The sequence below is a fragment of the Engraulis encrasicolus genome, chromosome 1 (assembly GCF_034702125.1).
Source record: "Engraulis encrasicolus isolate BLACKSEA-1 chromosome 1, IST_EnEncr_1.0, whole genome shotgun sequence".
In the NCBI taxonomy this organism is placed as follows: Eukaryota; Metazoa; Chordata; class Actinopteri; order Clupeiformes; family Engraulidae; genus Engraulis; species Engraulis encrasicolus.
In genome coordinates this window covers 57,622,688-57,650,582 of record NC_085857.1, presented here as the reverse complement: position 1 = coordinate 57,650,582, position 27,895 = coordinate 57,622,688, and the positions used below count along the sequence as shown (strand labels likewise).

Below are 27,895 nucleotides of genomic sequence, written 5' to 3'. Positions count from 1 at the left end.
ACGCAAATATCGGCCCGATATATCGGTCGACCCTTAGTTCATGCCCATGTGTATGTTGTTGCTGGTCTGTGGTGCGAGAAGGATGGGGATGTTGGTGTGTGGGCGCATGTTTATATGCCCGTGTGATGTTTGTGTGCCGATGTGCCCATGCTGGAGGTGTACTTTGCTGTGACACATTACAAAATGTGGCTCTTGATCTGCGACTGGTTGGCCACCCCTGCCTTAGTTGATAAAAACTGGATTTTATGGACATTTGGATTTTGGATTTTGCATGTACTATGAAATAAAATGTTTTTGAACTCAAACATGTTTTCGCTATTTTGCTTGCTTGGTATGAGTTACACTAATCTGGTTGTTCTCCAGTATGGCTTCTCTGGTGTTGTTTTAGAGTACGCAAGTCTGCAAAGGCCTTTCCACATGAGGTGCACTGGTACGGCTTTTCTCCAGTGTGGACCAGCAAATGCCTCTTGAGTTGACAAGTGGTTGTAAAAGCCATTTCACATGTGGTGCACTTGTGCCGCTTATCCTCCATATGAATTTTTTTTTATGTTTTGAGGCATAGTCATGTGCAAAGCTCTTGCCACATATTTTACAATGATAGTTTTTTTCTCCAGTATGGCGTCTCTGGTGCCTCGTCAGTAAGAACATATGAGCAAAGGCTTTTCCACATGTTGGACACTCATGCTGCTTGACGCTTGAGTGGGTTTTCTTGTGTACAGATAGACGTGTACAATTGGCAAAAGCCTTTCCACAGATCATACACTGATATGCTTTTTCTCCAGAATGAAGTTGCTGGTGTAAAAAATCCTTTCGCTCTCGCACACATTTAGAGAGGGGAGTTAAATTCAGAACCAAGCGCCTCCTCATACTCAATCACAGTGCTTGTACAGTGCTTGTGCAATGTAATTAGTGTACACCTCCAAGAAACGACAGCTCAGCAGAATTAGGGAAAATGGCAGGTAACTTACCAGTCTGAAAAGAAAATAAAGGTCCGCAACACTGTTAAATGCTCCCAAATATTTAATGGCACAACGTTTCGGACTAACCGTCCTTCATCAAAGTGCTACCATATCAGTCTGTCCAGGAATTTGCGACGATCCAGGAATGTGAATTCCTACGAATTACGCAAGATAGCGCAACTTTAACCAATCATCGCAACTTTCTGCAACTTTTGGCACTCTCTCTCCTAACAACTATCCCACCAATGAGGATGTGTCTGTGTTCACAAAAGGTCAAAACAAGGAATAAAAGAAAATATTTATTTTTTGTACTTTTCATAACATTTAACATTTCAATGTATTTCTATTTTGTATTCATCCTCCAGACGCACTTTATTTGCTGTGATTTTGAGTTTCTTTATGGTACCTTTATTTTGACGTTGTCCTGTCGTTCATGTTGGTATATGTCACTTTCCGTTTGTAAACAAAGAGAAATTCATGAATGAAAGCGGTAGCGTGTGAGTGAGTTGCTCCACGCAAGTTCACGTTCAAGTGCGCTTGTAAAGTCAAGGGCAAGCGTTACAGTTGTAAGCCTTTTAACACATTGAATACCAGGGGTGTTTTCAGAATTATGTCGTAGGCTCCCAGCGTTCTAAACCATTTAGGTGTTTTTTGTACAGTCATAGCATATTATGTGATATGGCCACTGCAACATGCTTTGGCTCGTTTGAAAGGTGAGACTTTCACCTCTTAGTGCGCGAAAACCGCATGTCTGTACGTGCTTTCATTGTCGAGCTATCGTGGGTCGTTTCAGAATCTTGCGCTTTTTCACGGAGTATTGGTGTACTAGACACGTCTCTCCTGCTCTGCCACCTCCCCCTCCAAATGTATCAATCAACCAAACACATTTTCGCCTCCAGAAGTACGTTTCAGTTCCTTGTGTACAGTCTGTTCCTGCACAACTAGTCTTTGCACACACCACACGAAACGGGTCGTAGTCACACCACCACACGCAGTAGGCAAAACATATTCAAAAACACGTCACTAAAGGCATTTAGTCCAACGTCTACAACAAAATCCGTTAATCGGATGCGTTTATTGTCTCCGATCCTTGTGTGGGGAAACAGCTGATTGTGCTGTGCCATGCATGCGTGCAACTGTTTACATAGCGATGCTAGCTTCACCGACAGTAGCAGCCAGCTTCTGCTGTTCACCACAGCCTCAAATTTCATCATGGGGGTAATAAAAGAACAAAATGAGAATGAACTTATCTGGTTGCCGATCAAATCCGAGGTAAGGGTAATAATCCAATCACAATGTGTATGGAGGATCTGGCCAAGGTTTGCATTATTCCCCAGGTGTGTTCAGTCGAAGTGAAAGTGTTGTCTTCTGTACGCTAATTATTGTGTGAACCATAATATAAAGCGCCATAGAGTGGACGCTGACTGTAGCCTACTGTAGCACTAAGGAAACAACATACAAACACGATCCTTGTGTTTATAAAGATGACAGCATTGCAGACACTTGGCAAAGTGTAGGCTACACAGAGAGGGGGAAGGGCACAACAGTGACATAACCGACCAACAGTTCCATACAGTAGGCTACAGTTATGAAAAATATTCTTGGGTTGGCGCCGATCCTGGTGTTGTGATTAAAATGTCCAGATGATGACACAAACTTTTGACTGTCATCTATGTCTGTTCTACTCATCACAGAGCTCCCAAAATCACACACAATAAGCATTGAGGTGTCTAGTTATGAAATATGCAATAAAACCTCAAAAACAGGTTTTTCAGTTTTGGGAGCCAACACATGGGAATTAAAAACGGGTTTTCCAGTGATTTGGTAGTCAATGTGTTAAGAAGAGTAATCTCAAGTCTCCAAGTCCTTTCTTAGTAGAGATGCACCGGATCCTGATTTTTAGGATCCTGCCGGATACCGGATCCACTGATTAAGATCCTGCCAGATCCGGAACCGGATACCGGATCCTACGAAAGGGTTGAAACACATACCCAACTTGCACACGTGGGCGCTTTTTATTACGTTGCCGCAAACTATTTTTAAGACTCATTGGCTTACCAGGGCCGCGTTAACCCTCGCCGAGGCCCGGTGCAGACGCAATACAGGGCCCCTACACCATAATGAGCCATATTCAAAACGCATGAAAGAATGCAGGCTACACGTTCTACTCCAACACAAAAAAGGGTGCGCTGAACGCCCTGCTGAGTTCACCAGTCGCAACGCAAGCCATTGGAAGCATAGCCAGCTGACAGAGAGGAGATTCTGTGCACTACCGTTTGGCAGAGTAAACGTCGGCTCAGCTAGAACTACCAAACAGAAGCACAACCAAAAGTCTCTTATTTTTGCTACGTTGCTGCCGACCAATTTGTCGAATCGAAACCGTCGTGGGAAACGCGTGTTAATTAATGTAACCTCCAATGGCCTTGGAAAGACTGGCTGTCTCAAAGGACTCAGCTGTCGCTTGTCGCGAGGAAGGGGAATCCCCTTAGCAGCGAACCACAGCGAAGCTGTCACGAAATCCCCTCAAAATGTATCATATAGGCTACCAATTAAAAAGTCAGCAGTTTTTTCATCTAGATGGTGCATTACACTGCAATAGTATGCAATCATTACAGTAGGCTAGACTACGGTGCAAACTTGTAATGTTTAGATGTGGATGTGGACTTATCACACAAGTTTTTTTCTCCCAGATAAGAGCCACTTGCTAACTGAACAATCCGCGAGTGGTACCCAGGCATGTTTTAACTGAACACAAACCCGAACGCAAAGATATAGGCCTGACAGAGCATCGACATTTTACAGTGCTTTAGGGAAATGGCCATAATTAGGAAAATGCGACTATATCATTTTAGTGTTTGCTAGATTGGCTTGCCCTGTTGTTGTCAGACTGTCGAAACTTTGAGTGCTGGTTGGTGCACTTGCTACGTAGCATTATTGTGAACACTTTTTAAAAAACACCTCAGAAGTGGTCCTCGCCGCGCCATGCAAGACTTTTGTTTTGCGAATGCAGTTGGGTGCGTGATTTATTTCCCCATGTTTTAACTATAGAGTAAGATAAAGTTAGGTTGGTGTGCTGTGCTCTGTTTGCTTAGCCTACATGATTGCATAAGTCCATGATCGCTATGCAACAATTACAATAAGCGATTATAACACTGACATTACAAAAATGGATAACGTTGCCAACCTTCTCTTCAATGCGTTATCCATGCCGAGCAGTTTATCCGTAGCCTACAATCTGAAGCAAGTGCTGACGCCGACTTTCTCGCATCTTTTTTTAGACAGTAGCCCATCATCAAACTCAAACATTATTGGCCACCGTTTTCACTGGTGGCACACAACCAGAAGCATCTGACTGAAATGATAAGTTCCGAAGACCTCCGATTCCTGCATGCAAGCAGAGGCGATTCTAGGTTCAGTAGGAGGGCCAAGCGAAAATTAAAAAGAAAGAACACTTGTGACAAATCGCCACTACTGTTCCCCAGCTACAGTCTTGGGGGGCCCAAGCTACCTGTCTAGCCTGGTGACAAGATATGCATATGCACCTCTGCTTGCCTACGGATGGCGAAATGCGTCAAAAGTACAATTGATCGTCTCAAAATATCGTTTCATATTTTCCAATCTCACGACGTCCGGGGCCCCCTCTAGTGGCGGGGCCCGGTGCTACAGCACCGGTTGCACAATAGGATAACGCGGCCCTGTGGCTTACTGCCACACTGCCTTCAACGGCCGCTTCCAAAGGGCTTTCACTCCATGCAGCGATTGGGGTTGTGAAAGACTGACTGACTGACTGAAAAGCCCAGGCTTACGTAAAAAGTAGAGATGCCCCAGATCCTGATTTTTAGGTAACTGCCAGATACCGGATCCACTGCTTAAGATCCTGCCGGATCCGGATAGTCTGAAAAAACCCATTATCCTGCCGGATCCGGAACCGGATCTTGGATCCTGTACATCTCTATTTCTTAGTCAACAAGCGGGAAAAGTGGTATGTAAATTCGTCTTTTGTCATTTTGATTTTGTTTACGTTTTATTATTTTGGTGTTTGAGAGCATATGATTTAGTCCTGTGTTTTTTGTTTGTCTTTTTAGTTCTACGGTGTTTCAAGGGTGTCTCAATGTATCTACATGTCGTAAGAATGCTCTGGTGAACAAAATAAACATCAGTAAACCTGGACCTCGACTTTGCCTGTTGACTGGGAACGGCACAGAGGATGATAACATACGAGATTAAATGTGATTCATTAAATTGATTAATTACAAACTCTAAATAATTGGATTTTTTTAATCGACTAACAGCAATAGTTCAAATGAATTAAGACAATTTTAATGTAGATGCCTCAGCATTCTGTCTCCTACCACTGTTATCAGTTTAATCACAAACAATGATGAAACAGCTTACAGGAAATAAACAACCTCATGGAGTGGTGTAGAGGAAACTTGTCTCTGAATGTGTCCAAGACAAAATAATTAATAGTTGACTTCAGGAGGAAAGAACACCAGTTTGAAACCATTAACATCAACGGTGAGACAGTGGAGAGGGTGAGAGACTTTAAATTCCTTCCTTCGTTACCATCTCAGAAGACCTCACCTGGGACAGTCACACAAAGCGCATTGTAAAAAAAAAGCCAGCAACGTCTGTACCACCTCAGACGATTGAGAAAGTTTGGAATGAGACCCAAGATCCTGAGGTCGTTTTACAGAGGCACCATTGAGAGCATTCTGACGGGGACCGTTATTGCATGGTGTGGGAACTGCTCTCAAGCCAACAGGAGAGCTCTTCAGAGGGTTGTGCGTACAGCTCAGAAGATATGCGGCTGTGACTTACCCTCCATACTGGCCATACTGGAGTTATTCGAGGGAAGGAGCATCAGGAAGGCAAACAAAATCTTGGCTGATCCTAGTCACCCCAACCATGAACTGTTTACTAGATTACCATCTGGGAAACGGTACAGAAGCCTGAAGTCTCACACTACCAGACTCCAAAGTAGTTTCTTCCACCAAGCAGTTAGATTACTGAATTCATGCTGAAGACAACAAGGCACTTTCTTTGCACTTTTTTCCAACCCCCCCCCCCCTCTCTTTTTTATTTTTATTTTTTAATCTTTTTGAGGACACAAAAAAGAAACACAACAATTTTTACTCTTTATAGGCTTTATAAGACGTAATAAACTAATCTTGAATCTTGAATCTTGAATCTTGAAATCTTGAATCCTTCTCAGCACCCCCTAAGGCCCCCTGTCGAGAAACACTTTATACAGTGCTTAATTTGTGAAGTCGGAGGTCCCGGAGCGCTGAGGAGGAGTAACTCCGGCGTGAAAAAAAGCTCATGAGGGGGTAGTTAGGCAGATTAGTGAGAGAATATTTCAGTTGGTCATACAAGCACCATATTTGGCACACTAGTGGTCATTGTTTCGCCGTTTTGAGTTTAAGCCGCGTACATTTCCATGCCACCCCCCCCCCCCCCAAAAAAAACGAATGGCCCGCGTGAAATGCCCCCCCACCCCCCCCCCAAAAGAAAAAAACCGGAGTGCCCCCATAGTTTCCAAAATTTCTGTGGGAAACACTGTACTGTATTGCAGAGAGTCTTACTATAACTGGGTGGTTGAATAAAAAAAAGTTTTTCCAATTCCTGAAAAAAATGATGGAAAAAATTGGAAAAAAAATACAAAAAAATAAAGCACTTAGTGTTCCGTGGAATTTCGCCTTATTTTTGCCATTTTTGGGGAAATGTGTCCTGCATCAACACATTGCATAGGCATGTCACACCACAGGAAATTCACTGCATTATGGCCATTTTAACTATTTTGTATACATGACTGACATCTGAGCTCATGCTAACTTGATGATGATATTGTGTTTAATCTTAATATGTGTTTTCATTTACAAAAAAAGCTTTTTTTCCTTCTATAAGAGCAGTCACACCACAGGACACCATAAAATGAACCTAAGCATTGCGTGACAGGAAATTGCAATATGAAGACATATTAAGAGGTTAATAGTCACCATAAACTTCCACAGCACTCTCCAATAACTGAGGTACTGACTGGTTAGGAGCCAGTCTTGAAGACCCTTGTAGTTGGCCTTGCAGCTGCCCATTCACAAACATTGACATACATGTCACCCCACAGGATGCAATTTGTGTTACGAAATTGAACTGGTAGTTAACTCATTGGCTGCCTTGGCCGTCGAATGACGTCATTTCAAATAGTGACGCCCCCTACCTTCGACGTCGTTTGCCGACAATTGCGTTTTTTTTACAGCCAGGCCTCGAGGACGGTCTGACCTATCTTCTGTATGAATTTCAAGCCTCTAGGCATTTTCTAACTGTTCCTGTAGGTGGCAGAAGTGTCCTTAGGAACAGTCAAGGCAGGGCTTTAGCTCAGAGCAAGATGAAATGTCAAGACAAAAACACCCCTTTTTTACTATTATAATATAATCTCAAAAGTAGCATAGCAAAATCATTTTTGAAAGTAAAGCACCTGTGACAGTAGTCTACTTTCTTGCCCTCTGATTTTAACACAGGTAGGCTACTGATTTTAGTGTCAGAGCCTGACCAAAAAAAAACCTTCCTCTCATGACCAAAATACAATCCCCTGTTGCTATCTAGCTAGAAGGCATTGTAGCTAACTTGCCCAAAATACACCATGAGATGATCTGTGTGACAACCTTTCATTTTGGATAATGTGATCAGCCTACACAACATCAGGATGTTGCTTACAAAATATCATCTAACAGGAGAATGCACGGGACTAGTGGTGATGTGTCCCAACTGAGGTAACTTGGGTATAAAGTTTGCTACGCTAGCTAGCTAGCTAGCACGAAATCGCTAACAACTTACAACTAAGCCTAAATAAAGGAGCCTTGGTAAGTCAACTATTTTTTACTCAATCCACAGTTATTTTTATGGATCTGTATAGTATGATCAGCTTACTGTATCATCAAAAAAGACAGGGGGGTTGCAGATTCTTGGAACAGAGTAGCCTTTGTGTCTGGTCAGATGCATTCAGCTCACATGAGAAAGCATTGCACTTAGCCTACCTGCCTCCCTCCCCACAAGACACAACACGGTACTATTTCTGGAGGAAATAAACCAGCTGTGATTCGTTCTCCAACGAGGGGAGAGAGAGAGGGAGAGGGAGAGGTAGGGAGTTACCGGAGTTAGGGGCAACTGCTGTCATGATCCATGCTGCGCGCCAGCAACTAAACCAAAACACCCTTGTTTTCGAGTCCCCCCGTTATATTTCAGTATATTAGGTTGAAAAGGTCATACAAATGATCTTTTTGTTCAGGCTACAGATGACAGAAGACTGTGTAATAGCAGCTGATAGGTTTGGAGTTGTTAGGACGATGCCATTACGGGCAAAAACGTTTGCAGTTATAGTTCTACTTCAAATGGCGTTTTCTCAGCTTTTTGGCTAGAAAGCAGCATTTTGGCGAATTCCACTTAATTTCAACAGATGATTATGAAAGAACGGAAAGGGGTAGAGAGACACCGTTTTTTTCTGATGACAGATGAGCGTCTAATCTGTGTTTTGATAGGTATGGTGTTGACATAGACACAGAACTCAATTTTCTGTGAGCCTCCAAAAAACACCCAAAATGCTGAAAAATCGCTGGCACTCCGAGGTACTCTTTTATGAAAATGGCTGGCAGCCAATGAGTTAATATTACTGTCTTGAGTTTTTTTCACATTCACATATCTTAATACAAAGTTAATATTTATACAATCATGCCAAATGCTTCATACATTATTCAAAATGTTGTTGGGCAATTTTTATATATAATATTATATTCCAGGTTTCATTAATGTTACAGTCACACCGCAGGATATTTGACATATAAACCTTTACATAAATCTTAACAAAAATGTTTCTTCTCATCTAAGACTAATATGAAACATAATGTACCACATCTTCTTTCATTGACATTTGTTTTTTAAAGGAAAAATAACAGTTTTGTAGGTTTTTAACCAATGTTACGAAAAAACAAGGTGTCACGTCTCCCACCCAACTACAATGACATAGTGAACACGGGGAGGGGAAAGTTGTTCTCTTCAACTCAGGTGTTGCCAAAAGATGTTCTGGGTCAAGTGAAAAAAGGGGATGTTGTTTGAGTTGAGTGTTTTGTTACTTTTTATTGTTTCTATCTATTTAGTTCTCACATCTGCAAGTGCATAACTGGATGCACCTCAGGCTGAAGTGAGAACATTTGCATAATCCTCTGCATTCTGTCTTGCAGCCACATTTTGTCAACTGCTGACAGGCCTGAGCGATGGGTGGAAGAATTTACCAGAACACTCTCCAGACCTCACCATCTTTATGCCATCCCCAGTTGCATAATCCTCAGTCTGCATTTTGCACATATAGTTGCCTGGCCCCTTATGCAGGCTGTCTGGAATGGAGACCGTTTCACATGCTGTACCAGAGATGCACTTGTTGGTGGAATCGAATCATATGATCTTTGCTTCCGAGCAAATAATTCCAGTCTTGCCTCATCAGCCTTGGCTGTAGTGCTGTGCTTGTCATACATGGTGACAACAAACCTCTCAAGGATATTGAGGTCTGCTTCAGCTATGGTAGGTCCTGGTATTCAGGTGTCTAGTTTTACAGCAAGAAAGAAGATTTCGACCTGTACTCGCTAGCATCCCGCTAATGTTTATGGGTTTGCCCTCATAAATATTGAGCTTTGTGTCCCAGTATAAAACAATCTAGCTGCGCAAAATAATCGAAACACTACTCAAACGAGGTCTTATTATTTCTAGTTTCTGAACTGAATATTAATATTTCAGGGCAAAGAAATATATAAAATCACAAAAATTATAATAGAAATGAAATGATGAAATGAAATGAAAACTCCATTGAGACCCATTCATTTTGCACTTGTTCGGATAGGGTTAGCCATTTGTGGCTAGCTAGTTCCGAGACCGCGAGTGAACACCCCCTGGGACAGCACAGATAGGCTAAGCTTTGACATGGCGGCAGAGGTTGCGCTAGGCTTTGACATGGCGGGGATAAATGTGCAAATTATCATCTGCTCAAGAGAGAGACGTCTATCTGGATGCGCCAAGAATCTCTGTGCTGCGTCGCCTATCCCAAGAGTGCACGTGGCTATTGGCCCGAATGTGAAATTATGTTTTTGGTCTCAACAAAGTCTCATTTTCGCGGACTACACACAAAATGGCACCAAAAATAATGTTCCAATTTTCGCTGTGAATGTCGGCCGTCTATCAGCTGCCACTCAAAGCGGTGTGGGCAGACAGCGCAAAGGTGGGAATTTGAAACAACAATCAATGGACTTGTCGCTTGTCCATGTTTAGTTAGTTTCAAAAGGAAAACTTTGTTTTTTAGCTGGCCACCTGTCAGCACCCGTTGAAACAATAATGTGGAAAATGAACGGCCATTTGACGAATCACTCGGTTAAGTTTTGGATGGTGTCGTCATCAGACATCCAATGATCATCTGTGCGCAAGAAAGCGTTGCCTGTCTGTGGACGCGCCTGAATGAGCAGAGAGGCGGAGAATCTTTGTTCCGAGTTATCATCAATTGATCAATGTGCTCTGTTATAAAGAATGCTCATGGAAATTATACTGTGACAGGTGTTTTATTAAAATGTGAACAGAACAGAATTTTAACTTGACTAGGCCTACCCTTTCCTATGTAAAACAAAATGTTGATCTTGAAAAAAAAAAACAATTTTCCCACAAAAAATGAAGTTGCAAAAAAAGGGGGAGGGGGGGGGTCATCTTATATTCAGGATTGTCTTGTCGTCAGGTCATCAAGTTGGGCTGTAACATCAATATGTGTGTGTGTGTGTGTGTGTGTGCGTGTGCGTGTGCGTGTGTGTGTGTGATGGTTGAGATGGTTGATGTTCATGCCCATGTGTATGTTGTTGCTGGTCTGTGGTGCGAGAAGGATGGGGGATGTTGGTGGGTGGGCGCATGTTTATATGCCCGTGTGATGTTTGTGTGCTGATGTGCCCATGCTGGAGGTGTACTTTGCTGTGACACATTACAAAATGTGGCTCTTGGTCTCCGACTGGTTGGCCACCCCTGCCTTAGTTGATATAAACTGGATTTTATGGACATTTGGATTTTATGTACTATGAAATAAAATGTTTTTGAACACAAACATGTTTTCGCTATTTTGCTTGCTTGGTATGAATTACACTAATCTGGTTGTTCTCCAGTATGGCTTCTCTGGTGACGTTTTAGAGTACGCAAGTCTGCAAAGGCCTTTCCACATGAGGTGCACTGGTACGGCTTTTCTCCAGTGTGGACCAGCAGATGCCTCTTGAGATGATGACTTGATGTAAAAGCCATTTCACATGTGGTGCACTTGTGCCGCTTATCCTCCATATGAATCTTTTTATGTTTTGAGGCATAGTCATGTGCAAAGCTCTTGCCACACATTTTACAATGATATTTTTTTTCTCCAGTATGGCGTCTCTGGTGCCTGGTCAGTAAGAACATATGAGCAAAGGCTTTTCCACATGTTGGACACTCATGCTGCTTGACGCTTAAGTGGGTTTTCTTGTGTACAGATAGACGTGCACAATTGGCAAAAGCCTTTCCACAGATCATACACTGATATGCTTTTTCTCCAGAATGAAGTTGCTGGTGTAAGAAGAGATAATCTTTTTGAGAAAAAGTCTTTCCGCATATGGCGCAGAGATAAGGCTTTTCCCCTGTATGACTTCTAACGTGAATCTTCAGGCTTGTTGCATTAAGGAATTCTTTTCCACAAGTGGTGCAAGGGAATAACTTGGGTGGGTCTCCACAACACATACGCCTTTTTTCGGTTTGGGACGTCTTGTCCTCTTCTCCCACAGGTTTGACAGTGTATCTTTTCTCGTGCCTTTGCAGTTGCCCTCGTTGTGTGAAGACTTTTCCACATGAACCACACTGATGTGACTTTCCTCCAGTGTGGGTTTTCTCATGTCTCATCAGTTGAGATCGTCGTGCGAAGGCCTTCGGGCATGTAGAGCACTGGTATGGCCTTTCTCCAGTGTGAACCGTCTGATGTCTTTTAAGAACGCCTTTGCTTGAGAAAGTCTTTGCACATGTGCTACACTTATACGGATGTTCACCAGAGTATTGGTGCGCAATTAGATGGTCTTTTTCCGTAAGTGGCTTCCCATTTTTGTTTGAGGTTTTCCATTCTGCATCATCACCTGCAACGAAATAGAGGCTCATTACTAAATAACATTCTAAGTACAAAGAAGCCAACACACTTTTCCTACATACATTTTATCCTTTTTTCAACAACACCTCCCCCCCAAACACACCACATAGTAAGCCTACCAATTTGACGCTATCCGCAAGCCCCCAACCCCCCCCCAAAAAATTCCTTTCGCTCTCGCTCACATTTAGAGAGGGGAGTTCAATTCAAAACCAATTGCCTCCTCATACTCAATCACAGTGCTTGCACAGTGCTTGTGCAATGTAATTAGTGTACACCTCCAAGAAACGACAGCTCAGCAGAATTAGGGAAAATGGCAGGTAACTAACCAGTCTGAAAAGAAAATAAAGGTCCGCAACACTGTTAAATGCTCCCAAATATATCATCGCGACTTTCTGCAACTTTTGGCACTCTCTCTCATAACAACTATCCCACCAATGAGGATGTCTGTGTTCACAAAAGGTCAAAACAAGGAATAAAAGAAAATGTGTATTTTTTGTACTTTTCATAACATTTAACATTTCTATGTATTACTATTTTGTATTCATCCTCCAGACGCACTTTATTTGCTGTGATTTTGAGTTTCTTTATGGGACCTTTATTTTGACGTTGTCCTGTCGTTCATGTTGGTATATGTCACTTTCCGTTTGTAAACAAAGAGAAATTCATGAATGAAAGCGGTAGCGTGTGAGTGAGTTGCTCCACGCAAGTTCAAGTTCAAGTTCAAGTGCGCTTGTAAAGTCAAGGGCAAGCCTTACAGTTGTAAGCCTTTTAACACATTGAATACCGGGGGTGTTTTCAGAATTATGTCGAAGGCTGCCAGCGTTCTAAACCATTTAGATGTTTTTTGTACAGTCATAGCATATTATGTGATATGGCCACTGCAACATGCTTTGGCTCGTTTGAAAGGTGAGACTTTCACCTCTTAGTGCGCAAAAACCACATGTCTGTACGTGCTTTCATTGTCGAGCTATCGTGGGTCGTTTCAGAATCTTGCGCTTTTTCACAGAGTATTGGTGTACTAGACACGTCTCTCCTGCTCTGCCACCTCCCCCTCCAAATGTATCAATCAGCCAAACACATTTTCGCCTCCAGAAGTACGTTTCAGTTCCTTGTGTACAGTCTGTTCCTGCACAACTAGTCTTTGCACACACCACACGAAACGGGTCGTAGTCACACCACCACACGCAGTAGGCAAAACATATTCAAAAACACGTCACTAAAGGCACTTAGTCCAACGTCTACAACAAAATCCGTTAATCGGATGCGTTTATTGTCTCCGATCCTTGTGTGGGGAAACAGCTGATTGTGCTGTGCCATGCATGCGTGCAACTGTTTACATAGCAATGCTAGCTTCACCGACAGTAGCAGCCAGCTTCTGCTGTTCACCACAGCCTCAAATTTCATCATGGGGGTAATTAAAGAACAAAATGAAAATGAACTTATCTGGTTGCCGATCAAATCCGAGGTAAGGGTAATAATCCAATCACAGTTCACAATGTGTAGGGAGGATCTGGCCAAGGTTTGCATTATTTCCCAGGTGTGTTCAGTCGAAGTGAAAGTGTTGTCTTCTGTACGCTAATTATAGTCTTAAGAAATAAATGCACGGCACTGATACATAAAACAAAATCTAAATATTACTTAAATGAAACTTCACAAAATATAAACAATCCTATCAAATTTTGGAAAACCATAAAGTCGCTTTCTCCATTAACCTCTTGTAATGATTTCACTGATCACATTGTACTGAATGATCAGTGTATCACAAATATGCTTGATATTTCGAATAGCTTTAATAAGCATTTTGTTTCATCAGGATCAATTTTTAATGAATCCACTGGGAGTGACGTAACAAATACGTCTCCTCCCCTGAGAAGAAATGTCCCAACATTTAGCTTTTCTGCCATTACACGAAACGAGGTCTTAAAGGCCCTAAAAAATCTAGATTCCAAGAAGTCTGCAGGGCCTGATGAAATTGAGCCGTATTTTTTAAAATTAGCAGCTGAGATTATTGCTGGACCTCTGTCTTATATTTATAATTTATCCCTTGATCAGAATATTGTTCCAGATGTCTGGAAATCTGCCTTAGTTGTTCCCCTACTTAAAGGTGGTGATCCAACCATCTTGGATAATTATAGACCAATATCTAAGCTGTCAATAATTGCCAAAGTTCTTGAAACTATACTCAGTGAGCAACTAAAGGATTATCTGGCTAGGAAGTGTATTCTTTCAAAGTTTCAGTCTGGTTTTAGAAAGAACCATAGTACAGCCACTGCTACTATGAAAGTTTTAAATGATGTTACCTATGCGTTAGATAGTGGAAAATCTTGTGCTGCAGTGTTTATTGATTTGACTAAAGCCTTTGACACTGTCAATCATTGCATTCTTTTATCACGTCTGCGCAGTATTGGCCTTTCTGATTCTACAGTAGGTTGGGTCTCTAACTATTTAAATGGGAGGACCCAGAGTGTGCAAATCAAAGGCTCCCTTTCTGACAAGTTAAATATTGATACTGGAGTGCCGCAGGGGTCCATTTTGGGCCCTCTGCTATTTACAATATATATTAATAATTTTGGTGACAACCTATCAGATGCAGATATTCACTTATATGCAGATTATACTATAATATATTGTTCTGCACCTTCCATGGAAAGCTGCATCTCAAAATTGCAAGAAGCATTTGAAAGAGTCCAGCGCAGCCTTTTATCTTTAAAATTAGTATTAAATGACAAGAAAACCAAATATATGATCTTTGCAAGGAGCCGAAGGAATATCCCTATTCCACCTCTTCTCACCTTGCAGGGCAGCTCCATCGAGTTGGTTTCCTCGTATAAGTACTTAGGTTTTGTGTTAGAGGAGGACTTGTCTTTTAAGCTTCATGTTAAACAATTGGTGTCAAAGCTAAAATTAAAGTTGGGGTTTTATTACAGAAACAGTGCTTGTTTCTCACAATCTGCAAGAAGGAAGTTGGTAGAAGCTACATTTTTACCTGTTTTAGATTATGGGGACATTTTTTATAGAAATACCACCAAGGCACCTTTACAATCACTTGACTCTACTTATCACTCTGCTTTAAGATTCATCACTAGAAGAAAGCATTCTACGCACCATTGTGTGTTGTATGACCTAGTAGGCTGGCCATCACTAGATTTTAGACGTCATAAACATTGGCTTTTATTCGTATACAAGGCCTTAGTTGGCCAGCTCCCCTTGTACAGTGAGTCCAACATGTATTTGATCCCTTGCTGATTTTGTTGGTTTGCCTACTAACAAAGACATGATCAGTCAATAAATGTTATGATAATATGTATTCTAATATGGAGAGAAAGAATATCAAAAAGAAAATCCAGAAATTAACTGAAGAGAATATATATTAATTTATTTCCATTTCATCGAGCAAAATAAGTATTTGATCCCCTGCCAACTGATTACAGTTCCGGGCCCACAGACCAGATGGGCACTTCCGATCAACTTGTCATCTGAATTAAAGACACCTGTACATACTAACATACATAAACTAGACTGCCTGTGCAGTCGCCTTCGACTGCTTAAGGTATATCCCCGAAACGCGACGCTTCCAGTCCCCCATCATTCCTACCACTCCCGTCCACCATTTTGTAAACGTATATACAGACGTGACATGACGCGCATAGGCTTAAAACCAAACGACTATTGTGAAAATGAAGCAAAAAATGGGGCAAATGGTAATACTGTTTTAATGGTTCAGTGGATATACCACATTAGGTACAGTGTAATAACCAGTGTAACAATATTTAATACAATGTAATTTTTTTACTTACATCATGTGTTTGTGCGTAAGTGGTATTACATGGTATTGCATATTGTTACACTGGTATTACACTATATTACATGGTATTGCATACTGTTACACTCGTTACTACACTGTACCTGATATTGCATATTGTTACACTGGTATTACACTAGTATTAAATGGTATTAAATATTGTTACATTGGTTATTACACTGTACCTAATATGGTAGATTCACTGAAATGGTGAACCATTAAAATAATGTGTTACCGGGCAAATCAATCCACCCAGTCAGAAGTTATGTGCCAAATGAAAATTCCGCCATTTTGAAAGTGTTGTCTTCCAAACTCGAATCAGTTCATGAACCTACCCTAGAGCATTCACACACAAAATCTGGGACAAATCCATCCAACCGGTCAGTAGTTATGGGCCAAACAATAATTCGGCCATCTTGAATTCAGCCATCTTGAAAGTGTTGACCTCCAAACTCGAATCAGTTCATGAACCTACCCTAGAGCATTCACACACCAAATCTGGGACAAATCCATCCACCAGGTCAGAAGTTATGGACCAAACAAAAATTCGGCCATCTTGAATTCAGCCATCTTGAAAGTGTTGACCTCCCAACTCGACTCAGTTCATGAACCTACCCTAGAGCATTCACACACCAAATCTGGGACAAATCCATCCACCCGGTCAGAAGTTATGGACCAAACAAAAATTCGGCCATCTTGAATTCAGCCATTTTGAAAGTGTTGACCTCCAAACTCGAATCAGTTCATGAACCTGTCCTGGAGCATTCACCCAAAAAATCTGGGACAAATCCAAACATCCGTTCAAAAGTTATCGCGTTAACACGAAAGACCTTACGCGGCGGCGGCGGCGGCGGCGGCGGCGGCGGCGGACGCGGCGGCGGCGGCGGCGGCGGCGGACGCGGACGCGGCGGCGGCGCACGCAAAACCATTACATCCCCGACGCTCCGCGTTTCGGGGATATAAAGACACATTGAATCAGCAGAATCAGTCCATAGTATGAGTGAATCAGTCACACTCCAACCTCACCAGCATGGGAAAGACCAAAGAGTGGTCAAATGATATCAGGGACACGATTTTAGACCTGAACAAAGATTAAATGGGCTGCAAAGCCACAAGAAAGAGACTGGGTATTAATGACCCAGCTGTTGATGCATTTCTTCCAAAATGTGAGGAATACAGCATGACTATCCATCAGCCTGTCTGGGGTTCTATACAAGATTTGACCTTTTGTAGGGATTTGATAATCATGAGAACAGAAAGAAATCACCCTAGAGCTGTACGTGATGAGCTAGGCAATGATATCAAAGCTACTGGGACCAAAATCACTGAGAAAACTACTGGTAGCATTTAATGCCACGGAGGTTTAAAATCCTGTAGTGCACACATGGTACCTCTACTTCAGAAGGAACCTGCGCAGTCCCACTTGAGGTTTGCCAACGGACATCAGACTGGTTTTGGATATGATAAGGAGGTGCTGTAGTCAGATGAAAACAAAATCAAGCTGTTTGGCATTATCACAATTCAATGTGTTTTGAGAAAGAGTACTGCTGTCTAAGATCCCAAGAACACCCTCCTCACCATCATGCATGAAAGTGGTATCATTATGGTTTGAGGGTGTTTGTCTGGCCAAGGCACAGGACAACTTCACATCGTCAATGAATGGATGGAGGGAGACATGTAATGTGCAATCCTGAGTGCAAACGCCCTTCCCTCCACCACTACACTGAAGGGTGGGCCATTTTTGGATCTCCCAACATGACAATAATACACAACATACAGTCAAAGCAACGAAGGAGTGGCTCAATAAGAAGCATATTAAAGTCGTGAAGTGGCCTAGACAGTCTCCAAATATTAACCCTATAGTAATTCTATGGAGAGAACTGAACCTCCCATTTGCCAAGATACAGCCACAAACTATTAATGTTTTAGTGATAATGTGCAAAGAAAAATGGGCAAAAATAGTTTCTACTATATGCACAAACATTGTCATTAACTAAAAGAAGCATCTAACCTCAGTGCTAGAAAACTAGGGCTTTGCCACAAAGCACTTTATCTTCTTTAGCTAGAGGGGTCAAATACTTGTTAGCCTAAATTAAATACAAATAAATTAAAATATATTATTTTAAGCTATTTTCTGGAATTTCTTTTTGATATTCTGTCTCTCCATGTTTGAATACATATTATCATAAATTTATAGACTGGTCATGTCTTTATTAGTGGGCAAACGGGCAAAATCAGCAAGGGATCAAATACATATTGGACTCACTGTATATACAGAGCCTTTTTATCTTTTAGCAGTCAAGGATACAACCTACACTCAAGTAGCTACATTGTTTTAAATGTCCCCATGATAAAAACTGAATTTGGTAAAACTGCTTTTATTCATTGTGCCCCAACTCACTGGAATGAACTGCAGAAATCTCTTAAGCTTGCTGTTTTTATGTCTGTAGCTGAGTTTAAAACCTATCTTAATGGCACTTTTAAATCTGTCTGCACTTGCTTTTAATATTTTAATCTCCTTCTAATGTTGTTTTATGATTATTATTTTATGGTTTTTATTGTGTAATTTTATCTCTTTATCTATATTGATTTGTTCTGTTTTGTCTGTGTCCTGTAAATGTAACTGTTATGTGTGCTGCCGCCTTGGCCAGGGCTCACTTGTAAAAGAGAATTTTATTCTCAATGTGATTTTATTTCCCTGGTAAAATAAAGGTAAAATAAAAAAAAAATTGTGTGAACCATAATATAAAGCACCATAGAGTGGACGCTGACTGTAGCCTACTGTAGCACTAAGGAAACAACATACAAACACGATCCTTGTGTTTATAAAGATGACAGCATTGCAGACACTTGGCAAAGTGTAGGCTACACAGAGAGGTGGAAGGGCACAACAGTGACATAACCGACGCAGACCAACAGTTCCATACAGTAGGCTACAGTTATGAAAAATATTCTTGGGTTGGCGCCGATCCTGGTGTTGTGATTAAAATGTCCAGATGATGACACAAACTTTTGACTGTCATCTATGTCTGTTCTACCAGAGAGAGTTTATGGGTAGTACGAGAGAGGAATCTCGCTACTTTTTCCGGGTGGTACTGTCCACTAAGTGGCGCCATCCAGACAGCGCAGAGGAGCGCCAAGGAGCGCAGAGGCTGTTGAAATGAATGGGGTCCCATGGAGCTCAACCACGATGCTGCCATTGCTTTGGATAGAGAATTGGTATCATCGTTTCATTTTATTTTTCCAAAAGGCAGGATAGATTATCCTTTCAAAGAGCAGTTGGTTTGAATGTTTAAACTTGCTGGATCTTTGTAAAATACGTCTTTATTGTCAATATGACGTCACGAGTGGCTTCACACTAGGGCTGCACAATTAATCGAAAAATAATCAAAATCGTGATAACATAGTGAAATCGAACTCATGATTTTAATCGTGATTTAATCGTGGCAATAGTGACCTACTTTTGAGAGCGTCCTTGAAGCCAGAACATACTGACAGGCTGGTGTTTCTGGCCTGAAATCTGTCCACTTAAGTTTCATGCTATTGCCTTTACATAATTATTACAATTCATTTTATTTTGCTCATCCCGTATGTAATTCATTCTTGGTTATATTTCATCTTGTTATAATTTTCAAAAAAATCTGCAAAAATCAATTATCGTGATGAATACTCGTGATTATGATTTTGACCAAAATAATCGTGATTATGATTTTTTCCATAATCGTGCAGCCCTACTTCACACACTGCGTTTGGATTGGTCGGCCGGCTGCATTGCTGTGATCACGATGGCTGTAAAGCAATTTTGTTAGCAAGATGCTAGCGGAGTCTGACTCATAAATGCCAAAGCTGTAGGAAATCAGAAGGACATAACTCCAATGTTATTGTACATTTCATTGAAATCCACATTGGTTTCTCAGAACTTACAGTAATATTGTCAAGTTTCAGCAGACAGCGAGCACAATTGTCAGTTATTAGCGCCAGCCTTATGAGCTCTGCTGTCTCGACAGCGCTCCCTATGTGAACTGCAGGCAAGGGTTTGAGGGCGAGATTCAACACTGTATGTAAACCCACTGTGGTTCTACTCATCACAGAGCTCCCAAAATCACACACAATAAGCATTGAGGTGTCTAGTTATGAAATTTGCTATAAAAACTCAAAAACGGGTTTTCCAGTTTTGGGAGCCAACACATGGGAAGTAATTCCAGTGATTTGGTAGTCAATGTGTTATGAAGAGTAATCTCAAGTCTCCAAGTCCTTTCTTAGTAGAAAACTTTTGACTGTCATCTATGTCTGTTCTACTCATCACAGAGCTCCCAAAATCACACACAATAAGCATTGAGGTGTCTAGTTATGAAATATGCTATAAAAACTCAAAAACGGGTTTTCCAGTTTTGGGAGCCAACACATGGGAAGTAAAAACGGGTTTTCCAGTGATTTGGTAGTCAATGTGTTAAGAAGAGTAATCTCAAGTCTCCAAGTCCTTTCTTAGTAGAGATGCACCGGATCCTGATTTTTAGGATCCTGCCGGATACCGGATCCACTGATTAAGATCCTGCCGGATCCGGAACCGGATACCGGATCCTACGAAAAGGGTTGAAACACACACCCAACTTGCACACGTGGGCGCTTTTTATTACGTTGCCGCAAACTATTTTTAAGACTCATTGGCTTACTGCCACACTGCCTTCAACGGCCGCTTCCAAATGGCTTTCACTCCATGCAGCGATTGGGGTTGTGAAAGACTGACTGAAAAGCCCAGGCTTACGTAAAAAGTAGAGATGCCCCAGATCCTGATTTTTAGGTAACTGCCAGATACCGGATCCACTGCTTAAGATCCTGCCGGATCCGGATAGTCTGAAAAAACCCATTATCCTGCCGGATCCGGAACCGGATCTTGGATCCTGTACATCTCTATTTCTTAGTCAACAAGCGGGAAAAGTGGTATGTGAATTCGTCTTTTGTCATTTTGATTTTGTTTACGTTTTATTATTTTGGTGTTTGAGAGCATATGATTTAGTCCTGTGTTTTTTGTTTGTCTTTTTAGTTCTACAGTGTTTCAAGGGTGTCTCAATGTATCTACATGTCGTATGAATGCTTTGGTGAACAAAATAAACATCAGTAAACCTGGACCTCGACTTTGCCTGTTGACTGGGAACGGCACAGAGGATGATAACATACGAGATTAAATGTGATTCATTAAATTGATTAATTACAAACTCTAAATAATTGGATTTTTTTAATCGACTAACAGCAATAGTTCAAATGAATTAAGAAAATTTTAATGTAGATGCCTCATCATTCTGTCTCCTACCACTGTTATCAGTTTAATCACAAACAATGATGAAACAGCTTACAGGAAAGAATAATAAACAACCTCATGGAGTGGTGTAGAGGAAACAACTTGTCTCTGAATGTGTCCAAGACAAAATAATTAACCCTTTTAATGCCAATGTTATTTTGGTGAAAATGCTCGATTTGGGCATCACATATTCAACAGGCTGTGGCTGGACAGTGGTAACAGATAGAGCCTAACTGTAAATTACAAAAATGTTGAGGAAGACCCAAAGTTTATTTTGGGAGTAAATATGCATACCTAATTAGCATATTATGGCGTCATATGGGGCGGCCATTTTGAATTTTTAATTAGTAATGGAAAATATTGATAATTTTCAATAGATTTTCAATAGATTATTGAATTTATTTAGAAATATGTGGCATCCCATTACTGTCATGTTGTGCACATACATTATGGTCAAGTAAAAAAGTAGTTTTAAGCCTAACATATAGTAAATATTGTAACTAATATTGTAATAATAATAACTAGCAAGAAACGGAATAACTGGGAGGTTGTTGCCTGGAGTGCCAAAAGTGTTTGCATCTACTGTACCTGTGACTTTTTAGTCTGTGAAAACCTTTCTCAGACAGGGTAAGCACACATATTCAGTACACATATATGCCTATATAGCCTATTTTACTACACCTGTGACCTACAGTGAGGAGAATAAGTATTTGATCCCTTGCTGATTTTGTTGGTTGGCCCACTAATAAAGACATGATCAGTCTTTAATGTTAATGATTATATGTATTCTAATATGGAGAGACAGAATATCAAAAAGAAAATCCAGAAATTAACTCTAAAGAATATATAATAATTTATTTACATTTAATTGAGGGAAATAAGTATTTGATCCCCTGCCAACCATTAAGAGTTCTGATCCCGCAGATCAAATGGCACTTCCAATCAACTTGTTATCTGAATTGAACACACCTGTTAATAGTAACCTGCACAAAAGACACATTGAATCTGCAGAATCAGTCCATAGAATCAGTCAATCAATCAAACTTAACTCGCCAACATGGGACAGACCAAAAAGCTGTCAAAGGATGTCAGTGACAAGATTTTAGAACTCAACAAGGCTGAAATGGGCTCCTGGATATTAAAGAGCAAACTGTTGGTGCATTTCTTCCCAATTTTAGGACATACAAAATGATCATCAATCATCAATCTGAGGCCTGTCTCTGGTTCCATACAAGATTTGACCTTGTGGGAATTTAATAACCAGAAACAAGGCCGACAGGCGGACAACAGATGCATCCCTCTATGCCAGTTCCAACTATGCCATTTTCCCCCCAAACGCCCCCCTGGCCTCCTCCTAGCCTGTCAACGCCCCCCAAGGATGTACTTTTTGTTTATTGGTCATCATGGACACTCCAAATATTGTGGCAGACAGCAAGGCAGCAAAATGGCGAGACATGGCTTTATTTTTTGCAGTTTAGGGTATAATAAGCTTATCATCATTCTTGGATTTGGAAAAGAACCATAGGCTATGATTTGAAATTTCACATAGCCTAGATGAAGTAGGCTACATTACAAATTACCAGACATTTATTAGGCCTAACAACCTTTAGTATCACGCCATTTCAGCATTATGTGCATGTGGGAAAGAATCTAAACATCGACAAATAATAAATAAATAAAACTGTTTGGGTGAATCATGCGCTTATGGGTTGACCCTTTAGGTGAATTATGGACTTTTTTTCAATACCAGCTTCACCGTCAAGGCACAAAGCAGTGAACTTCCGTGCCAGAGTTTATCAAATGCACACGACTGCAAAGCAATTACGAAAGACGCGTTCTCTCCTGTACTCTCTCTGAGCGCAACGAAAAGCACCATTGCCCTTCCAAATGGCAGTTGGTTTGATTTTTTAAACTCACTGCAGCATTATTTTTTAAAAACACACATTTTGTGCATTAATAACCTCCTGACTACCAGCAGTTCATTTTTGTCCTCTCTAGAGGACATTTGTAAACTGCAATATCTCCCACCCCATACACACTACTGTGCTAACTCCCAATAGTCTTTAACCCTCTAGCTACCATAACGGCCGTGAACGTCCGGCTGGATCTGTACCAGAACGGCCGCGGCCGGCCGGAATATTTTCATATGAAAATACGGCTGAACGGGCGTCATCGTGCAGTTTTTCCAGCTTTCAAACACTTTAGCTCAATATTACAGACCCTCCTCGATATACTTTCAGTATAAAAACTATATGTTTATATTATTTTTCAGTATTTAGATTTTATTACGAGATGCGCCGCTTTATGCGATTTGGCAATCTGCCGTGAATTCAAATGACGGCCGTCCGAGATTGGATGGCTACAAACACAACCATTCTGTTTCTACAACCAATATACACTAAATATGAAAACTTCCAACCCTCTTCGATCTATTTTCATGGTCAACAGCACATGTTTATGACTATTTAGGCTATGTTTAGATCATGTTGTTTTATTAGGCTTATGAGATGGTGTTCAACTGTGATGAGTTCTGCCATGGTCCTAAATAGCAAACACAACTGTCCAGCCGATGTCTACACGCTACATATTAAACATGTAAACTTCGATGTGTTTTCAGAGTCAAACCATATGTTGGTATCCAACTATCTTAGTTTCCTGGAACAACGGACAGCGACAGCTCTGCGTAACAGCGCATCTGGAAGCGCAGCATGATAGGCTACTCATTTTGCGTGTCAGCTTTGGCAAAGCAGTCAAGGACTGTTACTACTCCACGTGTCCTTCATAAAAATGTGCGTGAAGACGTTGAGTTGAATGCTAACTTCCAATAATAGCTTACCAACGTGGTGTTTGTAGCACTTCAATTCCGTATAACTCGGTGATGCCTGGCGCGTCTTACCTGTGCCAAATTGGGAGGGGAAACTTCCTTACAGCTCCACTCATGTCCTGTCTGCTATCGCGGACACTTCTAAGGTTATCCTTACACGTGTTATCCTTACACTTTGGCATGGTTTAGTTCAAACATTATTAGCTAGTGTAGTCCATTACAGTTATACCGCTTGAAACCGCTTGAAAACAGGACTTTTGGGTGAACGACATTTGTTGTCGTCACATGATCATTGTTCAACTTTGACCCTGGATGGATGGATGGATAGACGAAGGATAGATAGATAGATGTATAGAGAGATCGATAGATAGATAGATAGATAGGCCTAAATATATAGATATATAGATAGATATGCCTAGATAATATCGGATTTTATCACATTTTTATCATTTAATCCACATCAAAGGCACTCTATGGGAATACTGAACAATTAATTATCCATAAATGATATACCATTTGAAAGTGTGTTTTCTCTACTTTAATATGAAAGTAACTTGTAATTGACACTTTTCATTTCTTTTGAAGTTATTTCACATTATTTAAAATATGACCAAAATGTCAATTTTTCCTTAGAATTCCTGGTAGAATTCCGACCTATTCAAAAAAAAATCCTGGTAGCTAGAGGGTTAAAGAGGACATCCAGAGCTTTCCAATGATACCATGTGTGTAGGGGTGGGGTTTTGGGAACTTTCTATTTCTTAAGGAAAATGGTGTCCATTAAAAATAGGCAGCTTTTGGTTAAAGGGAAAGTAAATGCATAATACTTTAAAGTGGGCAATTATTGTCTTAAAACATCATCTTTATATGTTATTTCAATCTCTTCAGAGTACAATTAAACCATTTCTAAATTAATGTAACATTATTTAATTCCCATATTTAGGCGTTAAAGAAATGTCCTCTAAAATGGACATTGGTAGTGACATCTTCCATTTTGTTAGTATTTTTCCAGTCAGAAAGTCAGTATCAGAATCAGAAGGAGAGACACTTTACAGCACATTATTGATAAATAATCCTAGATGTGATGTTTGAGGAAGATGCTGAAGATTCAGAGACCTCTTAGGATTCATTTCAAGCAGGAAAAGTAGAATCAGAACAAGCAGAACGTTTCCTATTGATGCATTTGTCGCCCCATGTGGAGCATGACTCTGATGTGTGTCTGAACTTTGCAGGACAATATTTCAACCAAAAATTAAATTAAGACTAAATTAATCCTATAGACATGAACACATGTTTGTTCCAGAGATAATAACCCATATTTCACACATCAGAACTATAAAATTAGTCAACTCTGGTGAAAGTTCTCAGTTGAGGGACCACATGTCATTCAAGCTTCAACTGCAAGTCCAGTTGCTTGAAACAAAATTGCTTTGACTTGAGATGACCTGCATGAATGATAATGGTCACAGACACATCCAGTTTCCACCTCAAACCAATAAAACACTCATTGTTAACTCATAAATGCTCAAATTTACTAATAATTAAACTGATTGTTGTGCTTTTTCATCAAGATTGATTGATAGCAATTAAGGTACATTTTCAATGTACGGCCTTCCAATGTCCACTGTAGTGGACACATTAAATCTTTAAAATAAAAAATAAAAATTCGAAAAAAATGTTGTCAATCTCATTTTTTGCCTTCAAACAATTGGGACAGTAAAAAAAAGATTTTAAAACTTTTTTTCCCCTGGTAGTCAGGAGGATAACGTGAAACTCAATTACCCAGAATGCTGCACGTGAGCTCTCTACCCGGGTGATTCTGGAAAACAAACATGGCGGCAACTCGCTTTACTACCTTAATAATGTGTTAATCCGACGCTAGATTTCTTAACTGATGAAAATCGAAGGCAGAAATCAACATTGTAGTGTCTAAATATGAGGTCGATTGGTCTATTTGTGGCGTACATCACGATCGGCTGAGTTGTTGGCCTCACGTTTGTCAGTTAGCCTGTGGCTAGGCTACTTTTCGCCAACGTTAGCATCCGGTTTAGTATAGAAAGGCTATGCTTGCACGCATTCGCTCCGTAGTCTGCCGCCTTGTGGCCACAGGAAGGAACAATTTAAAGAAAGCGTTTCAGACGGACAACAATTGAATGAAAGCGTTTCAGACGGACAGAAATTTAATGAAAGCGTTTCAGGCGGACGGACGGACAGACAGACCCTGTTATAGAGATGCTGGACGCATCTAAAAAGGTGATAAAGCACCTTAAAACTGCATGGGAGGAGCTAGGAAATGATCTCAAGGCAGCTGGGACCTCAATTACTAAGAAAACTATTGGAAACACTTGATACCACAGCGGATTAAAATCTTGCAGTGCATGTATGGTACCCCGGCTTCAGAAGGAACCTGTTCAGGCTCACCTGAGGTTTGCCAATGAACATCAAACTGGATTAGGATATGATTGGGAGGTGCTGGAATCAGATTACACCAAAATCAAACTGTTTGGCATTAACACAACTCGATGTGTTTGGAGGAAGAGAAATGCTACCCATGATCCCAAGAACAACAGCTTCTCCAACATCATAAATGAAAGTGGTAACATTATGTTTTGAGGTTGTTTGTCTGGCCAAGACACAGGACAACTTCACATCGTCAAGAAATGGATGGAAGGAGACATGTAAACGTACAATGCTGCATGCCAACCTCTTTCCCACCACCACTAGACTGAAGGTGGGTCATGGATTGGTCATGGATTGGCCTCCCAATATGATAATAATCCATAACATACAGCCCAAGCAATGAAGGAGTAGCTCAAGCAGAAGCATATTAAGGTCATGAAGTGGCCTAGACAGTTTCCAAACATTAACCCTATACTAATCCTGTGAAGGGAACAGAAGCTCCCATTTGGCAAGCTACAGTCATACAACTTAAGTGATTTAGAGATGATCTGCAAAGAAAAGCGGACAAAAATCCTTTCTAATATATCCACAAACATTGTCATTAACTGAAAGAAACATCTGACCTCTGTATGAGAAAACAAGGGCTTTGCCACCAAGTAATTTTGTCTTCTTTGACTAGAGGGGTCAAATACTTATTTTCCTCAATGGAATACAAATCAATTAAAATATATTCTTCAAAGTCATTTTCTGGATTTTCTTTTTGATATTCTGTCTCTCTATATTAGAATAAATTTTATCATTACTATTATAGAATGATCATGTCCTTATTAGTGGGCAAACCAACAAAATCAGCAAGGGATCAAATACTTATTCTCCTCACTGTATATAGGCTACTGTACGCTATTTGGATAAGGCGCAGGGGCAGTGACCTCTGTATGCATAGGATCATCCTGGATGATCATCAGCATAGCTCAGTGAATGAATGTTACAGATTACCCTTAGTCTCATTGCAGGGCCAGCCCCGGGCTGGCCCGGACAAAAGGGGGCTGACGGTGATCTCATCAAAAGGGGGCTAGGTGCTAAAGATGGCCGCCGGGCCAGGTTGTGGGGCTAAGGGCCGCTTTTCCTGGCCCGTCGAATTCGATGGGCCATCAAGCACCGCCGAGGCTCGGAGGCGGGGTCAACCTCTGTGTAATAATGTGGCTGCATGGGGGACTTATCGCTAAATTCTGGGCAAATTATGGTTAAGCATTAGTTTGGGGTGTTTGGCTTTCTTATGGCATAATTTCATAAGATGCAACCTTGGCACTTCTGTTTGTGTTTTTAAAGTTATTTAGCCAACATAACTTTTTTGTTGTTATCAGGGCATCATGGGCACCACTACACTTAAACTTGGGATGTCATAGCTAAGTCATGTCGGCTTTTTTCTGCTTTTAGC

General features: G+C 40.9%; 1 protein-coding gene across 1 annotated transcript in view; it reads right to left on the bottom strand.

The window, feature by feature from the left end:
- Positions 1 to 10,448: 10,448 nt before the first annotated feature.
- LOC134455604 (zinc finger protein OZF-like) overlaps positions 10,449 to 27,895 on the bottom strand; it is an 81,886-nt gene continuing 64,439 nt past the window's right edge. The window contains exon 4 of the mRNA XM_063206775.1: positions 10,449 to 12,124. Coding sequence (XP_063062845.1) covers positions 11,121 to 12,124 — 1,004 coding nt within the window. The 3' untranslated portion in view covers positions 10,449 to 11,120. The remainder of the gene's footprint in view (positions 12,125 to 27,895) is intronic.